The sequence below is a fragment of the Acromyrmex echinatior genome, chromosome 13 (genome assembly GCF_024713525.1).
Source record: "Acromyrmex echinatior isolate Ae372 chromosome 13, ASM2471352v2, whole genome shotgun sequence".
Taxonomy (NCBI): Eukaryota; Metazoa; Arthropoda; class Insecta; order Hymenoptera; family Formicidae; genus Acromyrmex; species Acromyrmex echinatior.
The window spans coordinates 5703907-5731151 of NC_141864.1; the positions used below are offsets into that span (position 1 = coordinate 5703907).

The 27245-nt window shown below is 30.0% G+C and overlaps 1 protein-coding gene and 1 long non-coding RNA gene across 10 annotated transcripts in view; one reads left to right on the forward strand and one right to left on the reverse strand.

Moving 5' to 3' along the window:
• The window catches only part of LOC147907548 (uncharacterized), a 217463-nt gene that overhangs the window by 37967 nt on the left and 152251 nt on the right, over positions 1-27245 (forward strand). The gene's annotated exons all lie outside the window — the stretch shown is intronic.
• Positions 1-27245, reverse strand: part of LOC105150882 (uncharacterized) — a 121083-nt gene that overhangs the window by 6334 nt on the left and 87504 nt on the right. For 6 of the 7 annotated variants that reach the window (XM_011064254.2, XM_011064250.2, XM_087412897.1 and 3 more), the window contains 6 exons: positions 5470-6065; positions 3402-3624; positions 3020-3159; positions 2612-2764; positions 700-880; positions 451-590 (listed from right to left, as the gene is read on the reverse strand). In XM_011064254.2, coding sequence (XP_011062556.1) covers positions 451-590; positions 700-880; positions 2612-2764; positions 3020-3159; positions 3402-3624; positions 5470-5830 — 1198 coding nt within the window. In that variant the 5' untranslated portion in view covers positions 5831-6065. Of the gene's footprint in view, positions 1-450; positions 591-699; positions 881-2611; positions 2765-3019; positions 3160-3401; positions 3625-5469; positions 6066-7988; positions 9125-27245 lie in introns of those variants that run through there. The other variant, XM_011064253.2, reaches the window with a different exon arrangement.

Consider the following 27245-nt stretch of genomic DNA (forward strand, 5'->3'; position numbering starts at 1 on the left):
GTTATTTATAATTCGGATTATTAATTCTTAACATGTATGATGATTTTTCGGTCACTCCTTTTCTAAATCACGATAATGATTCTTTTAAACATCAAAATGATGTTCAAATGAATCGTTACTCATTGCAAAAGTAACTTTTAATAATCGATTACTTTTGGTATTTAAACTTATTTTTGTATTTAAAAAAATTGTAGATAAATGTTATAATTAATTAGTATTCCTAGTATTTAAAAAAAAATACGCAGAACGAACAAATGACTCAATTATATTATAAAGACTAATATTTAATAAGATGTGAGTAATAAAAAAAAATTAAAATATATTTCATTTGTTTAAATATTAGGGTCTTAATTTAAATAAAGGGAACTAATAAAATTTCGGAATTATCGCATATTCGATTAAAAGAAAAGTAATATAAATGTTAAATAAAAGGAGGGATGCTTTTTTTACCTGTCATATCTATGTGACGTAGTGTATCAACGATGTTCTCCGTAACTTCTTCTGGGATATGTGTGAGTCTGTTATTTTGCAAACTTAAAGTTTCTAGCGAATTGAGATTTTCGAATACCAGAGGCGGAAGTATTTTAATCCTGAAAAAATGAAATACGTGAAGCTGTAGAATATTTTGCATATATATTAGAAAAATTGAAATACTTTTCGATCTAAATTCCTAAGTTGCATGGAAAGAAAGGACATTACATATTTTTTTGTAGATTAAGGAAAGTGATGGAATCTCCATAGCCCGTGAAAGCGTCCTCCGGAAGTACAGTGATGTTATTTGACCGTAAATCAAGGTGGCGTAAGCGATGCAAACGTCGCAGAGCGTCACTCGGTACCATATGCAAATTGTTATCTCCCAGTCGTAAATATTGCAGATTTTCTAAAATGAAAATTACAGAAAGAATATATTAAAAAATATTAATATGTGTGTATATATATACATATATATATATATATATATATATATATATATATATATATATTGAAGATATAAAAATTGAAGCCAATAATTAAAAAATTTATTAAATTTATTAAATTTTCATGATCTCTAACTTTTTTGTAAAGAAGTATAAAAATTTTTTTGTACTGATACGAATAACGCAATTAAAACCTATATAAATGTTATATGAAATAGGTATATTAGAGAAAAACAGTAATCTAGCTTGCAGTAGGTAGCTTCGTTACGTGAAGAGCATTAATAATAGCTCTCAAAAGTTACGATACGCTCAAATGAACTTCTTTCGATGAATTGCAGTTAATTATAATTAAATCAAGCTACTCACAGTGAATAAACACTCGATCGATCGGCAAGAATTTACGCAAGCATGAATCAAATACTTCGAAAGCTTTAATTGGATTCTTCAACATTGATAGAATAATATATGATTAAAAAGTTTTAAATGAATGGGCTTTTAGTAACAAATATTAATTGAATATTGGTAAATAAAAAAGGATATTAAGAATAATTTTAAGAAATTTTTTGAAAGAATATGTATTGTTAAAATATATTTCTTCAACATATTAGCGTAAATTAAAAAGTAAAATATATTCTTACAATAGAAAGAATATATGCATCGCAATTAATGTGCAAATATCTTTTTGTTTGTAATATCTTTTAGTTTTATGAAATTATTCCAAACAAAATATTTGTGGAAATATTTTTTGATCTACTGTGTTTCATTAATATTTGTTTTTATTAATATTTATTTACAACGGGCTTTTTTATGTCTGATTAAATTATTTGTCTTTTGATTGCGAAGCTAAAAGTACGTGGCTAAATTGTCGATTGAATTGTTGTATGTTTGCACAACGTTTTGCCGAAATATTATCTTGATAGTTGAACTCGCGTTCATAATACGTTACGAGATGAAAGGCAGTTTGTAAAGTGTCGTTCGCTCATTTATATCCGTGTTCCCAAAGGGTACCGATTGCATCGCCGGCAAGCAGCCGTAGCATGCGATAAATTTAAATGCTAAGCAGTTGTGTCGTTCGCTATGATAAATAAAGTAGGACGTGATCTGCAGAGACTATAGAAATTTTACTGCAAACTGAACACGAAATCATACTCAAATTCATAATACACACTGATTATATCAGCTATATCGATATTAAGATGATTTACCGATACTAGTTTGAACTATTACTACAAGTATAGAAGTATGAACATATATATATATAAAAGTTCAAATTATTCTTTAATTAATATTTAAAAAATAAAACGACATGCAAGCATTAGTTATTCCTTTGCATATTATTAATCCTAGCTCTACACTTGTTTTTTGCATGCTTGATGTACACATTGAGATCCCTGGGACCTCATCCATATTTGTTATCGTAACTTCCGTAAAAATGGATATATTTCAATTAATTTTTTTTTTTCAATCAATGGAGAATTGATTAAGGAACAAATCCATAATGTGTAAAAGTCGATAGAATTAAGAAACTTTGAGATATATAGGTTCAAAGAAAAAGAAAAATTTAGAAACGCGAAAAAATCTTGATTTAAAAAGTTGCGCTGGGATCCCGGGGACTCTAGCTAGAATTAATACAATTTTCCATAACAGCAGAATGATATTAATATTAGGCGCACTATAATTTTAACTATACTTACCCTCAAGACCTATGAACGCATTGGCATCCACATGAGTAATCTGATTTCCGTCAAGTTCCAAAGAGTTTAATTGCGTCAAATGAGAGAATACACGTGCCGGAACCTCACGAAGGTGATTGTGCGCCAATCCTAATGAATCGAGCGCTTTCAATCCTGAAAGGTTAAAACGTTTTATCGATGAGCATTTCATTTAATTGTATGAAATGCTCGTTACACGTTTATTTTATAAAAACGCTTTATTTATATGTAGATTGGATGTATATATATATCTATATATATATATATATAGTAAATTAAAAAAGAAGTTGGTTTAATTAAAATTACAATTATTCTACGAAATGGGATCAGCTAAACTGGAATATTAAAAAAAGACATGTCTTGTAAAGTAAAACGGATTATTAATTTTACCTTCGAAGTCTCCCTCTTTTATGCTGGATATTCGATTCTCTTGCATTTCTAATTTTTTCAATAATTCTAACGAAGATAAAGCTTGAGTTGGGATTCTCGTTAGCTCATTTCCGCCTAAGTTAAGTCTTTTGAGTCTTCGGCTAAAAAAGTGTGAAGTTTAAAATTGTTAAAATAGACTGGAATATTTGAACTCGTTTTTTATTTGAAACTTGTATAAACAATATAGAGCCTCTTGGGTTGCAAATTTAAGAGATATTCGTTGGCCAAGCAAATACATTTTCAAGTTTTTTTTATAATTTTGAATAAAAGATTTTGTTCTTTCTTTCTCTCTTAGTTTTTTTTTATTTGGAATTTAAAATATCAGTAAATAGAAGCGACTTACTTATCGAGCCCTTTAAATGCATCTGCTTCTATAATGGAGATCTTATTCTCATAAAGGGTAAGAATTTCGAGTGTATCGAGACCTTCAAAGGCTTTACCGTGGATAGCTGTGATTTTGTTACGATTTAAATTCAAAATCAAGAGATGGTGAAGGTCTTTTAACGCGTGGGATGGAACGCTACTCAGCGAATTTTGGGAGAGATCCAGCTGTGTCAATCCCGTTCCTGTAAGAAGAAACATATTTGATTTTGCATTTGCAAAATCACTCATATAAACTTTATAATTGAAATTTGTAACATGTTGTTTTCTAGAATTTCTCAGATTTAATATAATAATTTCACATATTCATTTTATTTAAGAAAAATTGCTTTATTAGTTTAATATTAACGTATTTAATAAAACCTAGTGCATAGAATTCATTATTTATAATCACGTTTTAATAAAATTTTTAATGGGATACCATTTTAATTAATATTGAAAAGTCCAATTATATAAAAATTTTTTTAACGTTAGCTAGACATTTAATAAAAAAATTGTAATTTACTGAACATATTATATATATTTAAAAAAATTTTGAAGTTACCTATATGTATATATTATTTATTTAGATATATGTATATGCATAAGAACGAGAATTATAAATTGTGAGAATTAAAAATTATTTTGCGTTTTGCGAAATTGACTAATAGTTATTTCGCAAAACGTAATTGACTTTACCGCACTGACTAATACGAAGTTTGCATCCTTTCTATTTTATATACAATTAATTTGCTGTAAAAACACGTCGCAAGCGTAAAACCCAGTTGGAAAATAACATTTTCTATTATTTAATGTGCTTTCGACGTTGCGAGTTAATGCAACCGAGTGATGTTGCGTCGAGACGCCTTCATAGTGCCGCATTCTCATTAAGGTCCCGGTACACGCGATGTGGTTATCTTCGCGTATCTAGAATACAGCAGGTGTAAAAAGAACGTATTTTCCAGTCCCTTACAGTAATTTATTCTGAATCTACGTGGCCGCAAAGGCGATGTGGTGATCAAACGAGTCCGGGATTTCGTAAGAGATTTAAAGGCGGGTTAAATTTGCAGTCGACTTTAACGTGAATCTTGCGTGACAGATTGAATGCTTCAACGTTGGCTTTAATATAAAAAAACTGATTTGAAATCGTCTCTTGAAGCTTTTTGAAGAGAACATATACCGTTCCATGTCGTAAAAAATATTACGTGGAACGGAAGAATATTACATGGTACATGCAATAATAAAAAGCTCTTTTCACTACTTCTTATTTATTGACTGCGATACTCTTTGAAGATTAGAACGTAATTGAATATCATTGATATATTCATAGGTAATCTTAGTCATGTGAACTGACTTATCAAATTTTCTTTAACAATTATTATTCTTGAAGAATCCTATAAATTTGAATTTATATATATGAGGATATTGGATTAAAATTCACGCTTTAATTAATTACTTGTAAAATTGTCACAAAATGTAGTGATTATTTTAATAATCTCTAATATTAAAAATAATTTAACATTTTAATATCTTAATTTAATTTATTTTGTTACAATATAATATATATATTTAGCTATAATATATATATTTATAATTATAATGAAAATGTTTATGTATGATTAATAGTAACTATTAGTAAATTTAACATTTGCAATTCCATACTTTTGTAAACATTCGGCAGTCCATTATACGATTTTTCGAATACTCTGTTTTTTGAAATATTTTTAATAATATGATATTTTTTAAATTTCTTTGAAATTTTTCAAATAGATACTACAAATATCACAAAATTATATGCTGAGATAAAATAAAAACGAAAACAAAAGATAATATTTGTTTGTAGAAATTAATTTGAATTTTGAGAACAAAATTAATTTTACTGTCGTCTATTTTGAATTTATATTTTATATTTCAGCGAAGTAAATTTCATTGATTTTATACATTTCTATTTATTCCGAAAAAAAAAAATGAAAATTTCTAGCTCTTCTTTGCGCGTCTTATTGGTATTTCTGTTTAGCTTCGCTTAATAAACGAATATCATATATACTCACCGATAGAACTAAGGGAAGATTCTTCAAGTACCGCGAGGCTACTATTGTGAATAGTGAGGTGGCGTATATCGAGCCCGAGAAACACGTATCCCTGCAACTTGGGCAGAGTGTTGTGCCTGAGTCGAAGATAGAATATCACGAGATTCGGCCTTCCCTTAAGCACGACCATGGCCTTGGAGATGTGTGTCAGGTCGGTGATCTCGCACACAATGTCCAAGCCAGATTTCTTCACGCTGCAGTAACAGGGCGCGATTTCGCCGTGGGATGGACAGACCTGTGACGTTTGCGCTAAGCTCGTCGCCAGAACGAGGCAAAGCAACCACACCAGCCGCCACACATCCGACAGTGCTCGCTCCCTCATTTTTCGTGCGACTCCACACTTCTCCCCTTGCGACTTTGTCACAATGGCCGACCCTCCCGTGCCTTACTTTCGGCCTCCGTGCCTATCCTCCTGTTCACTCTCGCTTTCTGTCGGCCACACGCCTCTTTCCAATCTTCCTCTCGCGCCGTCTCCGTTTCTGTACCTGCAGCCTGCTACTTAGCCTCTGCTCTTCTATCCATTGTTCGCTCTGCCACGGTGTACCAGTACACCGAGTCTGCAAGTAAACGGGAGCTCGATAAATCAAAGAGAGATAAGAAACGCGATAAAATCGAAACAGGAAATTTCATATAAACACGTCATAATCTTTCAAACAACTTCCTTAAGTATTAAGACATACATAATAAAACCCCTAATGTAACCCCTGCGAACAAGATTAATTTTAATTTTTAATTGTAATGAAATATTTCAAACCAATTTTTTATTAATATCATAATGTCGTTATTTTGTTACAGAAGTAATAATATAAAATGTATGTTGATTCACCAATTTCTTTGTTTATTCAAATGTAACATTTATTTTTACAAATTGTTTAAAATATACTTATCGGTATATACAGTTACAGAGAGTATCATGGAACAATAACATTGTTAAAATAGTGCGACGTTCATTTCTCTTTAGTTTAATATTTATCCAATAACTGTGTAGTTTATGTAGAAATAGAAGATGGAAATTCACTGGAATTATTGCTAGCGCAGAAGAGCACGTCTGGCACGAAGCAATAATAGTGCAATATAGAAAGGTATTCTAATCGTGTTGGTTTACTGCAAACTTATAATACGAAAATATTCATATATGTGCATAATAAACGTCTACTTATTGGTAGTTATGATAATGGCATGAAACTTTTACGTATACAGTCTATTAATGACTGTAGTAACATCAAATTTTATTATTCGTTAGTGGAGCTATATACAACATTATTAATAACATTATTATCATTTTTGTAATATTTCTCAAAATATGGCATGTTGAAAGCTAACAAATCAGTCTTGCACTGTATTTACATATGTTTAATTTATATAGACACTTTACAAATACATGAATTATGTATGTAACAGATGCAAACATTAATAGCACTATATATTTAAATGTATTTTATTTCTAATAAATTTTGTTTAAATAGCTTTTATTCCAAATCAAGTATGAAACTCCATTTTATTATAATTTATAGTACACACAATAGTTTGTTTCATTCTAAATTGCTTACAGTGAAATCTCATTCCAAAAAAATATAACTACTCTTGAAAAAAAGTGAAAATATTTCACTTCTTGAAAGAGTTTTTCAAAGAGACAATTTTTACTCTTTTTAGAGTCAATTTTGAAGTGAAATCTCATTCTAAAAAAGTGAGATTTCTAAAAAGAGTAAAGATTGTCACTTTTTTTTTTGAAGAAGTGAAATATTTTTACTTTTTTTTTAGGTACACTACATTTTCACTCTCTTGGAGTAAGATTTCACTACAAAAAACTTAGAGTATTGTGTCCCTGGTTAATTTTAATCACTTTTACGAGTATATATAAAAATTATTGGTCCATACTTATAGTCGTAGATCGATCCGCGATTAATTCTTATTTCAAGCGAGTTAGGTTTGAACTAAAGTTAGAACTCATCAAATTTTATTGTGATTTGGGAAGCGTGTTGAGAAAGATTGATTTGAATCAAGCTCAAATCGGATTCTTAGTTTGAATTACTATTATAAATATAGTCCTGTGTAATTTTAACATGCAGATGGAAAAAAATCGATTTTGCTGAAATAATTAATAAATTTGACTTATAAATACAGATCTGAAAATAAATTTTATTGAACTAAGTAATTATATACGATACACGATTATAAAACTGTCAAAATTTTTGCAGCATTATTCATCATATTAGATTTCCTAGCACTCAATTTGAGCGTCCTACATGGTTATTTTGATAGTTCCAATAAAATTTATTTTCAATTCTAGTTAAATTTTTTAATACTTCAGCAAAACTATTTTCTATATAAGGATTAAAGATTAAGATGATTTAATTTTTATTAAAAAGTCGCTGGGTTATTTCTGTTATTTAGCATATTTTAATATTGATATATGTATTTATCTGATGATAGCTTATTTGATATCGTAATGCAATTCAATTGCTTTATTAGCAACTTACCGAGCCATGTAGCGTATCTTCTTCTAGCTCGTAATATATTCAACGGAAGACGCAAAATGGAATGACGATGTGTATTCGCGTGCGTATCACTAGGCATATCGCTTTTGATGTCACTGTTAGAGTAATAATCGATTAGCTAATCGTTCAAATATACGCAATAGCCAGGTCTCCTTGAACACTCACGCATTTTCGTTACATAACAAATATATTCAAGCGATGAAATTCGCAGATGTTCACGAGAAGACTTCTTGGTTTGTGAAGTGAATTGAGTGTGAAGTAACGCGCTTCAGCGCATTGCAAGTTGGAACTAGGTCAATTCTCGTTTCACGCGCGAATGTCAAAATTACTCTCCCAATGATATTTGATGATATTTGAGTTTCGGACGATAAACGCACAAAATAACAACCGATATTGTACAGCAAAGGTATCACTATTATAGTCACAACTTACGATCTCACTGGTGCGCGTGAATGATTTATTTCCCCGATAAACGCCTTTCACTGTGGTCTACGCACTCCACCTACGTCGGCACAAACTCGATTAACAAAGTCGCCACAAAGCTTCCGTTACCACCCACTGAGTTATCATTGCTTTGCTTCTTCATTTGATAATAATATTCTCACCGCTGTCTATCGGATGCAATTGCACCGCGAGAATTGCGTCACGATATTATCGTTGTTTTGCAGACAATTATTAACCGGATATTTCAGATATATGGTAGTGCGTAATCAGTCGCTCGTTAGTTTTCTCAAAAGAAATATATTTTCACGTTGCGACGTCCACATCGATGTGTCTAATACACAATTCTCGAAATCACCATCGGAAGTACAAGGCACGATCGATAAGATCCAGATGGATGTGAAATGATAATAATCCACGAATAAAACACAGAATCGACGAAGTCGATATAACGATGCCGATGTAGCGATGCTATAGCTAAGACAGTCTTCTGGTTAAGACGCGAAAGCGTTATAATTTGTAGAGCCGAGCTCTCCGCTGCGTTGCTGGTGACCGGGTGTCCGTTGGCATTATTATTGCCTGACTAATGGACCCCTTCCGGTACAGGAATCATGGGATCGCGACCACGAGAATACGTCGGCTAACACTATCGTTGCGTGCCTATGATTGCCTACTATCGTAGACCAAGTAGCTAGGTGTTTCGTGTAAAGAATATGTAACTAAGGCGAAAAAAGAGAGAATAATGAAAAACTTAATATTTGATTTATGAATTTTCCGTACAAAGTTTCCGTTAATGTTTTGGTAATGTTCTTTTTCCGTATTTGTTTTATGAAAAATAGTTTTATGATAAATAGTAGCCTTTTCTCCCAGTAAAAATATCCTAGTAGAAATCTTTCTATTAGAGTAGCAATATCGAAAATTAAATGATGTGCGATATGCACACTTTTTTATTAATATTTTGATAACTACGTCATTAAAAAATAATTGAAATGTGATATTATTTACTGATTTCTGTGATAATTCCATGGAGCATGGTTGTGACGCTAGTAGATAGTAGCAGAAGGGCTGATGCAAACAAAACGAATTAATTCCTTTCACTTTGGAATGTAAATTTCTCTCTTCATATTTCGTATGTGCGAATCTGCACGAATAATTTCTACGTATCAGCTTTGTTAATTCTATAAACGAATGGATGAATGCGAATATAAATTCATACTAGGAAATATAAAGTTTTAACACAAATGTCATCAGTAAAATGAATGAGTTCATACTCTGCAAGCTTTGAAAGCGTATGGAATAGATATTTACCGTATGTTTCAGAAGTATCTTATTATATTCTAAAATTAAACTGTGCAATATTCTAATATTTTCATATTTAGTTTAATTTGAATTTATAATAACTTTGCATTACGTTTTCAAGTTAAGCAAAAAAACATATCTATACTTAATCATATCTATACTTAATCATATCTATACTTAAAAACATATCTTTCTGTTCGTATGACCAGTAAAACGAGCGCAATAAGCTTTGTGTAAACCTATCAAAATAATCTCGTATAATCCTTCGAATTAATAAAGGTGATAGATATTGCTCTCGAAGCAAGTAATTAATTTTATTAATGCCGAAATTATACTGTATCTCTTATTTATTTTTCAATGCCTTCCTCATAATGAAAGGGTTATTAAACTTGAACCTCGAAAGTTGATTTATTTTGCTCAGAATTGTATTACCTTATCCTATTAATATTCCTATTAATATATATATATAATAAAATTGAATATCTTAACTCTCACTACTTAAAATATTAACTTTGAATCGGTATTATTGTTATATCATACACACACACACACACACACACACACACACACACACACACACACACACACAGGGTGTCCCACGTAACTGTGATCACGATTTTTGCACTTCCGATGATTTAACAAAAATATTGTTTGAAATAAAAATTAATTAGTTTTTAATCGGCTATACATTGCAATGTTAAAAATTTGCAAAAAATCTTTTTTAGGTAAAAAGTCATGTTCATTGATCCTACATGTCTAAATTTAAGATCTTCTAAAAGTTATAGTACAGCAGGTAATTGAATTTATCTTGACATCAGATACAATATTATGAAATTAAACACGTGATGCCGTTAAAAAAAATTAAGATGATCTTGACTTTTTACCTAAAAAAGAATTTGTTTCAAATTTTTAATATTTGTAGTCGATTGAAAAGCCGATTAACTTTTATTTCAAAACAATTTTTGTCAGATCGTCGAAAGTGCCGGAAAAATTGTGATCACAGTTACGTGGAACACCGTGTATATAATTTAAAAATAATTTGTTTTCAATCAATAATCGATCTATAAACTTACGTCATAATTTATAGATTAGTGAGTCAATTTTTGCAGGTAAATAAATAAAGACGAATAATATGCACTATTATGCATTTCGCATAATGGCTTCATATACTTTTTACGAAATCAAGATGACGGATATATTGCTAATTCAGTTCGCAGTAATGAGTTTCGTTCGCGAAGAAGAAGGTATTAAGAGCTTTCAGTGTCCGTCTTGCTATTTTCTTCCAGGAGTGACGCTTTTGCACCTCTTAAATCCCGTTCTTATTTAGCACAATGGATGTGAAATTCAAAACCGTTATATCAGCATGCCATAGTTGAGAATTAAAATAATTCACACGATGAACGACGTCGAGATATCAAGATAGTAAAGAAAATAAATATTAAACATAAATAATACTAAAGTTGACAATAAAACCCCTTCCTCAAATTTCCAATAATTTATAAATAAATAATAAACGCTTATATGTAATAACCATATATAATATTAATTTGATTAAAATATGTATTGCGATATATGTTACAAATTAGATTTGATGCATAATACGCTTTCAGCGCCATACATGCCCTGCTTCTCAAAGCACGAATTGTGATCGGTGATAATGCTTTGGGTATAATGGGTCCGAGAACAGTAATTAGCACATCGAATAGTTGAACGAGGGGCGATATGTGAGTCCTTTTGGTTAACCAGTTGATATCGCCCAAATCAACTCGTCTTCACGTGCCCAACAACAGCTCGCCTCGCTTTGTTTGTATGGTGGTTAACGTAGAATAAATTGTACATTTTAATGAGAGAAAGAGAGAAAGAGAGAAAAACACTCCAATAAATTGAATGACGTCGACATTTCGTTTGTAATACCATTTGTAGCAGACACTCTTTTTTCACCTTTCACTGTGCTTACGCGATTAGATTTTTGTTTAAGCAGAAAAAGGCGAAAACAGATTGTGAAGTTTAATTAAATAATTATAATTTTTCAAACATTATCATGTTTTCTATAATACAATATTAAGAAAAAATATCACGAAGCGTTTTAACGTACGATTAATATAGAATAAAGACAAAATATATTTATGATTTATAGGCATATCATATTCATATTCATATTTATATTTATATCGTATAATTTATGATTCAAATATAGTTGCGATTTCATTACATTATGATTAAATTATCCACTTTTATTCCATGACTTGTGTCTGCTGTATCTTCTTAATTAACAGATTCGAGTAGATGCTTTCAGCTTAATTACAGTACAGGTAGAAAATTCGCAATATTTTTAACCGGATTATAATTTCACATATTTAGCATTTTGTACATACGTTACTCGAATACCCAATGATATGTGAACAGAATTCAGACAAGCTGCTATTTTGCTTTTTACTTAATAAATTTCCATAAATTTTTGATGATTACAAAATGTTTCTCCTTGCATCAATTGCAGTTTTATGTGTTTTTGCGCCTTACAGCTCGATGTTTCTGATTTCGTTATATTATCATACAACGATCATTATTTCACTGTGAGAATCAAAATCAGACGCTCAACTCCCAGTTAAATTACAATGATCCAATTCATATGAAATTCTCGTAATGTGGCCTAAATCCTTAGCAAGCTTCAACATTAAATATATGATGAGCTTGATACGCTTTATTAGCGTACATTACGCGCGATTAACATGCGTCGTTGGGTGCACCGATGCATGTGATGAAGATCGACGCGTGCATTTGCAAATCGATGACGAACGTCACGTACGATTAATATTACACTGAATTTCTGGAACATTTTTATTATTTTATGCTTGCAGTATGAAATAACGATTGCTAAACTCAGCGTATATTTTGTGGATTCTATGACGAATTCGAGATCCATAATATTCGGATTCATTCTGTCTATATAAATTGTAAATTGCAATTTTAGAAACGCATTCAACCATTATTCCAAAAGAGTATAGCATATTTAAATTTTACATGCCTTTAATTTTTATCGCAACATTTACATTCGATCTGGTTAGGAATTATTAAAACAAATTATTAAAATGTAGGACATATATAAAAACGCGAACTGAAGACCAGATCATTATTAAAGTAATAAAATTAATCATTTAGTTACTAATTATATAAATGTCTATTATTTTATCGCTTAGCGATCTTTCCATTCTATAATACAATTTAATAGAAATTCAATTCTAATTATAAATCTATAAGTTTGAGTGTCTTTGTGTGATATGAATAAATAAACAGTAGTTCCAAATATATAGTATAGATGCAATAATTAGATAGAATATATAAATCTATACATATATATGTGTATATATATTTTATTAGAACATTAACTAGGTAATAATCCCAAATGACCTCATCTCCAAGGAGACGTGTCGCATTTGGCGAGCAAATTCGAACGTCGGAATACCTAGGCTTGATTGGATATTTGCATAAATCTTTTATGCATGTCGCGTAGGCTTTAAGTCGCGGCATCGCAAGAGAAATATCTCACGAACTCGCAATGTTCTTAGTTCGTGAAATCATTTCCGGAATTGTCCGTTATATTCTGTTGTCTCGGTCGCGAAACGAAAGAGACAGGTATACTCTGCTTTTTCCGGCCTCTCACGCAGTTATTTTTCCCTCCAGTCAGTCAAGGGAAAGCTACATTTTTCTCCCATGACGGAAATCGCTGAACTTTGGCGTACGAATGCTCTTACCACCACTATGTACAACTTTTACAAACAGTATTCCATTCATAATTGAACTGCCCGTCTTTTTACGTGGGGGAAAAAAACGAAAAAATTGACTGCCATGCGACAATTCGGGCTGTATCACGAGCAAAAAAGATATTCATAAGTAATGCAATGCGAACGAAGAATGACAAACCTCACAGAGCCATTAAATCATTGGCTTCGCAAGAACTGCTGCTGCATGCAATGGCTGGATTAGAACTTTCCAAAAATGCGTTCGTGTTCTGCCATAAGAAGATTACGTGGAAGATTATGGTCCAGACTCTCTTTACTGAACACGTGAGAAATACGTTATTCCGTTCTCTTCGCTCGCCCATTTCAGCCATTTCTAGCCCCAATTAACTCAACTTGCCTTTATATTAACGCTTGCGGATATTATGTTCGTGCGAGCATATCAATTCATGAAGGCTGCATATCTCAACTGAAACTTACGATGTACGTTAATCTTTCTCATCCCTTTCATAGTGTTCCGCAGACTTTGTATAATACAGTTCACATCGTATCTAAAGATTAAAATGAACGAGGATTTTGATTTATAAAACGGCGAATTAACCCGTACGTCATTTTATATCGGACAACACAACCATTATTAATAGATATATATATCTGATCATATCGGAATAACATCGATATGCATGTTATTTCACTCTTTATTTTACATTGGTAAATACTGTCCATCTATGTATATAATATCCGTCCGTTTTATAAAATCGTAGCAATGCTCGAGGATACGTATGGCGAAAGGTTGAACATTGATATCTGGCGGATATTTTCATGCTGCTGTTTCAAAATTAGGTTGATAAAGAAAAACTGAAGTAGTGCGAGTACACTGGAGTGTGCATTTCGCGATCACCGTACAACTTGCAACGTTATTCACTGCCAGAATCGGATGTTCTTGGCGAGGCCGTCGATGTACTCGTATTTGCCAACGAGATGCGGAAATACCGAAATGCGCTTCTCGCATCGTGGCATCCGAATGCGCCATGCAAGGCTGAACTCTCGGTTGAATGCTCGTCAGGTAGAATTCGTGGTGTACTTTTAATTCTGCATGAGACTGTGTGTTCACCTTTTAACCCCGCGGCAGCGGGGATGCGACGAGTTCTATTCTAACTAAATATTTTGTTTTGAATACAACAGGTGAAAAACTCACAAGTCTGCATTACATTTCCCAACTTCGAGAGTTTTGATAAAACTTTTAATACAAATTGTTTCATCACGAGTTTTTGTATAAATTGTCTGTGCAAAAACTTTAAAGGTAGAAGGAAATTAAGGTGAAAGAAATTAAAGTTATATTGGAAATTAGGTGTGTGTGTGTGTGTGTATATATATATATATATAATATATATATATATATATATGTACAGTTTCTTTTCTTTTTATCTCTTTTTACTCTTAAGAAGATACTGGAATGATCAAATTATCGATATTGCAATCGTGTAAAAATATCCGAAATGAAAAATCCTTTTACAGAATTAAAGTAGATTAAAATTAAGAGATGATGCTGCGGATTTTGTACTAAAATCATAAAAAAGTTGAAAAAGTTACTTAACTTTAGCTATATTATATATGTATACACTGGGGTCTTATAAGCCCCAGTGCAATTTGCTAAATCGAGACTTTTTCTTATTCTTTGAACCGATATATCTCGAATCTCCTCAATTATATCAACTTTTACACATTATGGACTTGTTCCTTAATTAATTCTTCATTAATTGAAAAAAAAATTAGTCGAAATATGTCTACTTTTATGAAAGTTACGGTAACAAATATGGATGTGGTTCTAGGGACTCGAGTGTGTATATCAAGGGTAGAAAAAAAAGTGTACGGCTAGGGTTAACTTTTTTTTATTTTAATATCAGGTTTACAGAAACCATCTTCTATAATTCTGTGTCTACTTTGATCCTGTAAAAGGATTTTTTTATTCCGTTTAGCCAATTCGGAGATTTTTATACAACTATAATATTGATAATTTGAATTGTAATATCGATAATTTGGATTGTAATCACTCCAGCATCTCCTTAAAGTTTTTGAAAATAGGCAATAAAATTTATAAAAATAAATCAATTAAAGGTAAACAATACAAAGTAAAATATAGGTAAATAATACATAGAAAAATGTCATGACTTTGAAAACGTTATTGATAGCGACGTATTATTTGTTTTTAATTGGTCTTTTTTTAATAAAAACATGTGCATGCGTATGGAAATGTAACTATGAATTTAAAAAATTTGCCATTGCCCAAATAATTTCGGATTGTCACCCCTGACATTAGAATAAAAACGACCTTTAATGTAAAATCGCGTGACATCAAGAACATTTGATACATTCTGACGTTACATCGCGACGTGCGTTTTAACGTAAAAATATGTCGCGACATTCTGTCTCACCAACGATTTGATAAATAGTTGGTGAGTGCCCGAAGTAGAAAGAAGATGAGCATTGCGCGAAAACCCGACAAATCGTTTCCAACGCAAAGCGGACTTTCTTCGGCGGCGCATATAATAGCTGGATAAGTCTTAAGATGAGACGACAGATAAGATATACGTTCATCAGGTTTTTCACCTGACACTTAAAGCCTGAAGAAAATAGATTCGACATAATGAAGCGCTTCCAGTTTCAACTAATGCTACCATTAGTCGAAACGTCAAATTCGTAAGGATTTTACATTCAAATATTAACGAAAGAAAGGAGAAACGATCACAAAGTTTTCTTCTTTTTTTCCACCCGATCGTATAAACTCTCTTGCAACTCACCAATTTTTTGAATACCCAATTTGTCATCCGCCCAAGATTACTGCAGATTTATCGCTTCATGTAATTTATATTTTCGTTTTAATAACGATTCACTTCGTATTCTTATCTTTCTACTTTATACAGACATTACAATATCTGTTCAATTTTGCAATTCATCAGTGAATTATTTTAAAACTTACATTATCATTCATAACTTTGGGAACATCGTGCGACTTTCACATCTCACGAAAAGTTAAATTTAAAAAAATTTCTAAAAGTTTTGAAAAAAGTTTATGTGAATCTAGAACAAATTTATAACAAAAAATTGTATTTCTTCTTTCTTTCTTCTGTAAGCTCTTTATTTGGAAGTTTAAAAACATTTTGTAATAAAAATAAAATTTTGCACAAGAAATTCGATATTATTATGAAAAAAACCATTGCAACAACACTTTTGTAGAAAATATTTTAAAGGCTTAGCAAGCCTATTTTTAGATACTTTTTCGTTTTTGTTCAATATTTTATCAAACTGTAGCGTTTCAATGGAAAACAAAAATATTGAAAAAAATATCACAATTTTTAATTCTACATAATTTAAGAAAACAACATTGTGACATAAAAAATACATTTAGAATTCTCTCTTATTTAAAATCTCTTTTTGAAAATTTCTCTACGATTTTTTTCTAGGTTGAGACATTTAACTTTTCGTAAAATTTCGCAAGCGTTCTCAAATTTTTGAAATATTACATATTACATTACATTAAAACACAAAATAATGTGTAAAATTTCACAATTACGAAATATTATGTATATAAAAGTTCAGAGAAAAGTAACAAGAAAGGAACTATCGAAATTATGTAAGTGTGTGTGTATATGTATATGTATATATGTATATATATATATATATATATATATATATATATATATATATATATATATATATATATATATATATATGGGGTATCCCAAAAAGATCGGGACACCTGAGTATCTCGGAAATTATAAGTTTTACAGAAAAGTGTTTCAGATAAAAGTTATAGGGTTTCAAAAGATCTATTTACTAATCTTATCAGTTTAACCTTGGATGGCATCACCAAGATCAGGTCAAGGCCACATTGAATTTTTTAAAAACAAAATACTGTACTTTTGATTTCAGAATCTAATAGCTAGTGTCAAAAGTTTTTCAAAACATTACAATAAAATTATTTTTCTTAAAGTACTTTTTAAGTTATAAAGCTTGAAAGTTACAACACCGCCGGCATTAGCATTACGCAAGATGTTTGAGCGACGGCAAACTTCTTGAATGTTGTTCAAGATTATGTCCTGAATAATTTGTTAAGATCAAGGTCATTAAAGATTGTTTCTCTTATTTTCATTTTTGCACTGAAAATTCATTTTTATGTTAGTTATATATTATTATTATACAAAAAAAAAATATAATGCTGCTCCAGCTAGAATATCTGTTTTGTATCTGGCAGAAATTATGTTTCATACGCGTAGAATTTGTGGCATAATATTCTGTAACAATGTATGCAAGAAAATTTAGATTTTATAATCAAATATGAATCATCAGCTAGTCATCTGATTGAACGTTATAGAGAAACTTTCTTGATGACAAATGGTTCAGATATAAATTTCTGTCTCTGTCATCTATATTAATTAGATACAAAACAATGTTGCATGTTTGCTAGTCATTTATCCATTTTAGCTAACTTTTGTATCTAGATAATTTTTCGCTATAAATGCAAGATCATTTTTTTCGGTATTTATATAATTTCGAAATAATAAATCTTTTTTCATGTTTCATTACGTGAAAATGTTTTTGTTTTCATGAATATTGACATCAGTATTGTACATATGATATTCTTTTTTCTTTTGTTACTTTTTTTTGAACTTTCAAACAATATTTTGTATAAAGTTCTACACATTATTTTATGATTTCAAAGATTAAATATCTGTGATATAAGTATGATATAATCATATAAATAATTTTCAAAATATTGCATTCGATATATTATATATTATAATATATTATAATATATTATAATATCGATTTTATCGAAGAAGTGAAATTTTATGCAATGTCCTATACGCATCACGTTTCCGTGTCTGGTTAACTATTACTAAATTTCAACATTCCAGGCAGAGTAAAATTAATGAGCAAACCTCTATCACTTTCCAATTATCGCCGCTGTACGGAATGTGTATTTCCAGTTGGTCGTTTTAGTGACGCACCATTTTATTTGTTCGTATTTCGTTTTCTACAGTCTGCGAACTGTCAAAAGAAACTTGTACATGATATTTTAGTTTTCGAAAACATGCCAATGACGTGAGCATGTATAATTCTATTCTTCATCGAATATACTCTGGTAACGACTGCAGTCATTAAAAAACAAAAACTGATATTTTATTTTTAAACAGAATATACACGTACATAATAACAATCTGCGTAGATTAATGTCGAACTTCCACTCTTTAATAAATTTCCATGTTATATTTCAATTTCCCAGTGCGAATGGGTGGACATTAAATCATCAACGCATGAAAATAACGTTATCGAATACATGAATAGCTAGTCAATAGATTGCATATTTCTCGATGTACGCGTGTATCCATTTAATTATGAAAACAACTATGACGTAATTTTCGTGTAAACCAACACGTAGCTACAGGCGGTTTACATAAAATTTTCCATTTGAGTTTAAAAAATTGAATTATCAAAAACATATGATATACAAATTCGTGTGCAAGTAATTTGGGTTCTCTCGTTCAGCTAGCCTCTCCATTTCGTTCGTTCTTATTTCCAACCAAAAACATTTCGCACTTGAATTGTCATAGACTTTTACGAACGAGTTCTCCTATGTCTGTGAAATATATGCAAATGCGATGCGCAGAGTAACAGAGACATGTCACGCATCGGGAGTTCACATACATATTTTCCGCATACATATGCGTCGCAATGGACGAATGCGTTGAATAAGCATCCCGTCGAACTTGGTTCCGGTCGCGGAACCATGGCATTCGTTAGCGCCGGTATAACGGCTGAATGACCTAATGAACCGTGCGTGCGTCCAACAGCGGATTCCTAATTAGATCTAGTTCGTACACCACGGCATTGTCCTGTCGCGCGTATTAATATAAACGATACAATAGCATGTCCGTCATAGTTAGAACATGCCTCATTTAATATTAATAATTATAAGCTTAATTTTCAGACGTGTCTGACAATAATAATAAAATTATTGTGTCTACGAAACATGTAAATGTCATACATTTAATGATGGATATTTTTTTTTATTAATAAATTTATTAACGGATTTAGACAGTACGTTTCTCATTTACTCAATTAATTGTGTAACATGTTAAATTGTATAGGAAGCGATTGATTTGGGAAGATTGTATTTTGTAAGACATTTTTTATTTAGAGAAATAAATGTCATTAATTGATTGTTTAATTGTGTTAAAATGATATTTTGATAGAAAATTAAGTTTAAATTCTACAGAAACTCTCCTTGATTATATAATTGTAGCAATTGAAAAGTGACTACGAAATTTTTTTAACAATATTAATTTAAAATTAAATAAATCCATTGCACAAAATAATTCCTAATGTAAATTAAAATTAAAATTCAGTCATATTACTTTTTATAAATTGGATATTTTTCTTTCTAAGAATTCAATATCTGAAATATGATAATGCATTTTTCGTTTTTGCCATTAAAATTTTTACATTTTTATTGGAATTTTATCAGAATTTTATTGAAAGTAAACTTTAGAAATAGGTCATTCTGAAAATTATTAAAAACATGTAGCCAAAATAAAAGATAATAGTTTATAATAAAATAATTATTTATACGTTACAATATCAAAGAATATAAAATTTTATAAATCATATATAATATAAAATAATTTATATATTAGGTGTTGGAATTAATTCGTAGCGTTTTTTAATGAAAGAATGTTATTTATTTCACATGAGCATTAAAAAATACATTAATGAAAGTACTTCCCATCACTTGTAAAACGCTACGAATTAATTCCAACACCTAATATTTTATTTATCATTTGTACCAAAATTGTCTAAGAACGTAAACATATATAGGATAACTCCGGTTTATACACCATATCTATCAAAAACTTAATTTATTAAGTTATTATTATTATTTACTGTTTATAGTAAATATATCAGTAAAAACTTTATACTGTCTACTACTATGAAAAAAATATTACAAATCCGAAATATTTATTTTTCATATTAAAAAATAAACTTTTTGAAACTCTTGCATTTTGTATATCTCATAGGGATGGGATATATGGCTACTCATAAGAGGAGAGAGAATATGTACAGCTGAAAAATTTAAAAGTAATGCATATAAATAAGACATATAATGACACAGTAACTTAAAATGTGTTTATAAAGTTTTATTAAGGAATAAGAATGTAAATATATATATGAAGTAATAAATAATAATTACAATCTTTTTACATATATTACAAGTGTTATGACATGAGGTACATATTTCATATATTATAATACGTTTAGTGCACTGAATTCAATCTGCATTTTGTATGCTTTGAGCATAAATCCCGCTTGCTAAAATGCCGTATATCCTAATATGGTGAAATATATATAAAACAACAAACTAAACAAAGAATACAAAAAGCAAAGTACTTATATTTTGCTACACAACATGCTTTGCTATTCCATCACACGTATGTATCATGAAATAATCATTAAGTTTTTTACACGTCCTACAGTAATCATTTTATTTATGATTGTAATTTATGATGGCGTTACTTATTACAGTGACAAATCGATTCAACTCACAATAATTTCATTAATATTATCAGTAAAAAACTGAAATCATAACACAATACTAATATAACATAAAGACATGTAACAGAGTAGTTGCGGGAAAATTATCCCCACTCTATTTTTTCTGACTTTTGCAACGTAAATCCTAACGCAGCAGTATTAACCTACAATATTACAGCAATATTGTGTATCTGCATAATCTAACATTTTAACATAATGTATTCAAATTATATAATAGTTAATCTACATATAAATGAGAATTAAAGTTTATGTATTATATATTTTAGAAAGAAAAGGAAAAACTTTTCCATAAATAAGTTTTTAATACATATTATAAAATCTTGAAAAGTTTCCTATATTTAATATAATGTAATGTAAGTATTAGAGATATAAAATTAGGATATTTTTAATATCATGTCTGATTATTATGATAAGATAATTGAAATATATAGTAAAAGAAATCTTAAATAACACGGTATATTACAAGACTTATTATTAATCACATTGAGTCAGGTTTCTCGTTCTATTGACAAAGAGATTTCATTCGCCGACAGGTATAATAAACCGTAAAATCCGATTATCGCATATTATCGGGTCCTTCATTACGCGACAGAATCGATAGGTGAACCTTCGCCATCACGCTATCACGGAAATCTATCGCGTAACGAAATCGTGATGAAGTTAAAACGTTTATTTAAAGGCACGCGATAGTGAAAGGATTAGGCTGAGAAAAAGAGAAGGAGAAAAGACAGAGACAGAAATGTGTAGATACTATGAAAGAACCTAAGATGGTTCATGCATTAAGTGATCCATCCGTGACAAACTGAGGTCGACTGCAGCTCTCTATTCACGGGAGGTAATTTTATATTCTCCCCTTGGCCTCGTACTCGCAGTCTGCCACGACGTTACTTCACCTGTTGGTTGCTCGACGTTTCGCTTGGCTTCCCTCAACGTATACGTAATATTGATCCGCCACTACCACGAAGGGAGGTGAGTCGGGTTCCGACTATCCTGCAAGACCTCAGCCACGAGTATAACGTGACTCGGGCGTATAATCACGATCGTCTCAATTGGTATTTCAAGGAAGACAGCATCAAGAAAGTGGTCCCCATAAGGAGATGACCCATATCTTAGATTGGCCAATTATGCGCTTCGGAACAGACTGTCACCTGTATTAAAACCTCACCCGTATTCTCAAAGAATAGGATTAAAATGGATTTCTCTTCGGAATACATTGTAAGTAATATAAAATCTCTGTGTTAAATTAACGTGCCATATCAGCGCTTTGCGGATACTATTTGTATATCATTTGTCCTCCACGCTCAAAACGCAATGCGCAGCACTAAGTATATCCATACATGTACATGTGCAAATTTAATTTAGGACGTTTAAAAATGAAATACAATTAATATCTACTAATACGATTATTTTTTTTTGTTATTCAGAAAATTGTAATAATGTTATCTTTAACCTTGATGCAGCAAAAAAATAACCTGGGAACAGAGTTGTTATGCTAACTGATGGTTGACGTTAATCGACGAAGAAACAAAAGCCCATATTTTTCCTTGAAAGTATTAAAATCGGATAAATTAACCGCACGCTTCTGTGTCTTCCATTTTTACCTTATTCGCAAGGTATAGAATTAAGAAAACGAAGCAACTTTGCAAACTTCCACGAGGTTTCTCGCGTTTAATTACTTACACTAGAATTGAATTCATGACCTATTTAATTCGCCCACGAATTTCGAGTCATGGTACTTCTATATCACGCGATGCATTTTAGCAGTCGGAAAGAACATCTAGATGTAATGTGAGTTCGGCCTCGAAAACAAAGAAACATCTAGCAACAGGCGAATCAGATTTTTATATAATCTGTCTATACCACTTAGCGTACTTGCTATTGGATTAAATAAATAAAAGTGAATTTTGATTAAATGTTGATATTACTAGGTCAGTTGCACTCTGCCACTCGTTTCGTATGATAGACTGAAGACAAATACATATTTTAAAAGTATTATTTTTATATTTTTATATTAGTCGAACGGAATCGAATAAACAGATATGAATTGTGACAGTTTAATTGATTAAACGTATTCTTTTATATCAAATATGAAACTGGCGTTATTACATCTTGCGATTGCACATAGAGTATGCAATTTTGATAATTTTTACGTTCTTTTATTAAATAAAAATTCATTCTTCAAATAATTTGCAAAAAATTCTTTAACTTTTCTTTAGCTAAAGTGAGTAGCCACAGTGCGCAATTATTATTAAAAAGAGTAGTACTCTGCAAATTTTTTGCAACTAAATTCTTGAAAAAGAATGCTCTTTATTATATAAGGAAATTATATTTTTTTATTTTAATTATCATGCTGTCTATATTATTGAGTGTATTCTTGACATTTTTATCTCATTAATTTAAGCGTTTGCCTGACGCTTTAATTGTCATCTGTAGTGCAAACACGATTGCTGTTCAAATCAATGTTACTACCAAACAGAATATCTTTCTATGCAAATCAGTCGAGAGAGCGCACTTTGGATATGAAATAAAAATGCATTTCTCTCTATCTCATTTTATGAGTCACGTTAAAAAAATAGTGTAAATTTTATTATAAAAAATAGAAATTCTGAAAAAGTAAATGTACGTTGCCAGTTTTTATACTATCGAGAGAGAGAGAGAGAGAGACAGAGAGAGAGAGAGAGAGAGAGAGAGAGAGAGAGAGAGAGAGATAACTTATTTTAACACTTTCTAATTAAAAATTGTTATTTAATTACAAATTATTATAGAAAAAAACTTAATTGTAAATGATAAATGATATTTTACCATAAAGTATTTAGTTTGTAATAGCAGACATATTATATGATATTAGAGTATAATATGAGAAGATTAAAGTTTTAAATTCGAAAATAATTAATGTTTCTAATAATAAAGAATAAAACACTATCCAGATCAATCATTTTTTACAAATATATTTCTATTGCGGGATTGTGATATTTGTGACATAACGGTTAATGCATTTTTATGATTTTTCATCTTATTTTACGAGAAATAGTAAAAATGATTATCTCGACTATGAAATTATTTATATCCCTATCATAAAATCTTGATTTCATATTAGTTTGGAAACGAAATTTATTGCTATTTTATTGCATATATTTGAAAAAGCCTTTAAAGTTTTAACTTTAAATGAAAAAATACAGAAGTTTCTTATCGTACATCATAAATATATAATAAAAAATTTTTTTTTATATAAATGTATATCCATAACTAATATTTGAACTATTATTAAAAATAAATAAAATTTTCATATGTATTTGCCAGAAATTTCTAAATACTTATAAATATATATTTGTACTAAAAAAAAATATATTTAAGCAAAATAAATCGTCACTCACAAAGTAAGTACATATATATATATCCGTACATTTCTTTTTTAATAACACGCCATCTTAAACTATATTAGCAATTATGAATTACTCAATTGCGATGGAGTCAAAGTTATTAAAGTTATAGATGGATTTTGCGGTTGGAATAATCTCATGTTGGTAAAGATGTATCGCACACATGCAACGAGCTTCACGAAATATCGTTACCAAGCTTAACCTCATTCTCCACTCTGGTGATATACGCGAACGTTTATGATGTCATCGAAACCGCAAGTATCGTCGTATCAGTCGCGATAAAATGTATCAGGTATTTCCCCAGAAATTTTCGAAAAATTGCGATCTTCTAGGTCACGTGACTGAACATGGAAAATCTCAAGAAAGAAATCTCAAAATTTGAAAAGTAAAGATAAGAGTTCGTGAATCATTATGCAAGCAAGCAATACATCGAAATATATTTTTCCAAGTATTTGAAAGTATGTCATCAGTTTTGAAATGAGTCACAATAATAATAAGTGTTGAAATTTATTTAAATTTATAAAATAAATAAAGTTTTCTTATAAAATTTTTTGTATATAATATATATAACTTCATGATTTATATACTTTTTTCATAATAAGATAATTATGGGGCAAATGACTATATTCTTTGTTATTAACTTCGATTTAAATGGTTTGTTTGAATATTTAACTTTAACAGTTTGTGTGAAAGAGAAAAATACATTTAAATTATGAGAAATGTTATAAAACGATATTTATTAGACTATCAAAATTAAGAGGAAAGCATTTTCATACAAGTTGTTGAAAGCATTCACACATGAAATTATTTAGAAACTTATATTTCCATGTAAATAAATTTTGTAATGAAATAATTCAATTATTTTTGCTTTTATTAAAACGGTACGATTGGCGATCAGAAAGGGAATCGTTAATTAAACGTGTATGAGATATTATAAAATATTGCAACCGATGTATTAATCTGCTACCCAATATCGGTGATTATATTAATTCGTTATGTCAGTTGCGCTGCCAAAAGATAACTTCAATAAGCTGCATCTGCATTGGCATTACTGTGGGCCGGAAACGAAATTGCTGTATTTTTTACAACATGTGATGTGTTATATCTTGTTGCTGTTTTAATGTTCTGTTTTGTTTACGTGTTATTATAGTTTTAACCCCTCAGACAATACTCGCTATGTATCATATCGTTAAATCCTACTATCTTTCTTCCTAGTTATCACTTTTATGATATCCTCGCAAGAGGCACTTTTAGCTCCGCAATTCAAACACATTTTATAACGTCTGCTTCTACTCATATATTGTTGAAATAGAAATAATATCATTGTGGTTTTGCGTAGATAATATTCATAATGGATAATTGGATATTCATAACGGATAATTGGATAAACAAATTTTTGTATAAAGATATTACGTAATTTTTCATATACAATACACACGAGCACGTCATGTATAATTCGTAACTGTTAACATCATTTTTTGCGTAAGTAATACTGATTCGGTAACTGAATTATTCGATTTCCAATTTCATGTAAGTTTGACCAATCGCTAGTAGAGTCACGAAAAAGTAAAAATAATTCAATTGAAGAAGCGCTCAGAAAACAAACAGAACCAAACGTAATACGAATATAAACTTGTTTCTGTTTTATAGGACATGTGTAATATAGTCTTTTAGGGAAATGCAATTGATATATAGCAATATTGGATTCGTAGCAAAAGATAAATAGCAAATGTTTACCGAAAGAATTTTTAACATGTAAACAAAACTAATTATCTTTTATAAATTACATTATAATAGTTTTAATTATTTTCAATTAGTTTGTATTACATTAATTAAATTACGTTTTTTGGTTTCAAATTTACTTCGGTTAATTATATTACGGTTTATTTCGATGTTTTTAAATATATTTATTTCTATTGAAATATGAGTATAGTTTCAAATTCCTAATTTAAAATTCATAGTTTAATAAAAATATTCTTTATATAAATATAGTTTAATATTTTTTATATAAATATTTCTATCTTATTCTACAAAAAAGATTATTTCTTCTCGTTGAATGTTACAAATAAGCACATAGAACTATCGATCATCAGAATTATTACTGATAAGTTCTCTGAGCACAAGTGAGTTTCGGATTTGATTAAATTGCACGGAGAAACTTGTATTTCAGAAATTCCGCACGAATTAGAATTACAACGGTTCGTTCAGCTAATTCGTTGTAGGAATATTACGTTGTAACATTTTACATGAAAATATGTTTCACATGGATAATTACGCTAATATAATTTTAGGTGAGATGAGAAAAAATGTTAGGCAACGTGACTAAAATTTATAACCGGATACTAAGTCTTTTTAGGTAAAGAATATTTTGCTGTCGCAATAAGATCGTGTGTCGTGTCATTACTATTACATATTTTTAATATACAAATTGAATCTGATATAAAAATTTCCATAATGATTTTTTTCGTGTTATAATAAACTGTTTTAGTTGTAAAACAGATTTAATTGAAAAACTTTGTCAGGCAAATATATTTGCAGAATTATTAATTTACTGAAAATATATTTAATTTGTTATTAAAGCAAAGCTAGATTTACTGTGAAATCTAGCTTCAAAAAATATCCTTTGCTATTATAATAAACGCGTCACTGTTTTAACAACAGAATAAGCATTAACTTACATTAAATTAATTGGTAGATTTAATTATAAAAATATTTATAACGAAAAGAATTAATGTTATCAACAACTTTTTTCGCTATCCATATAATAA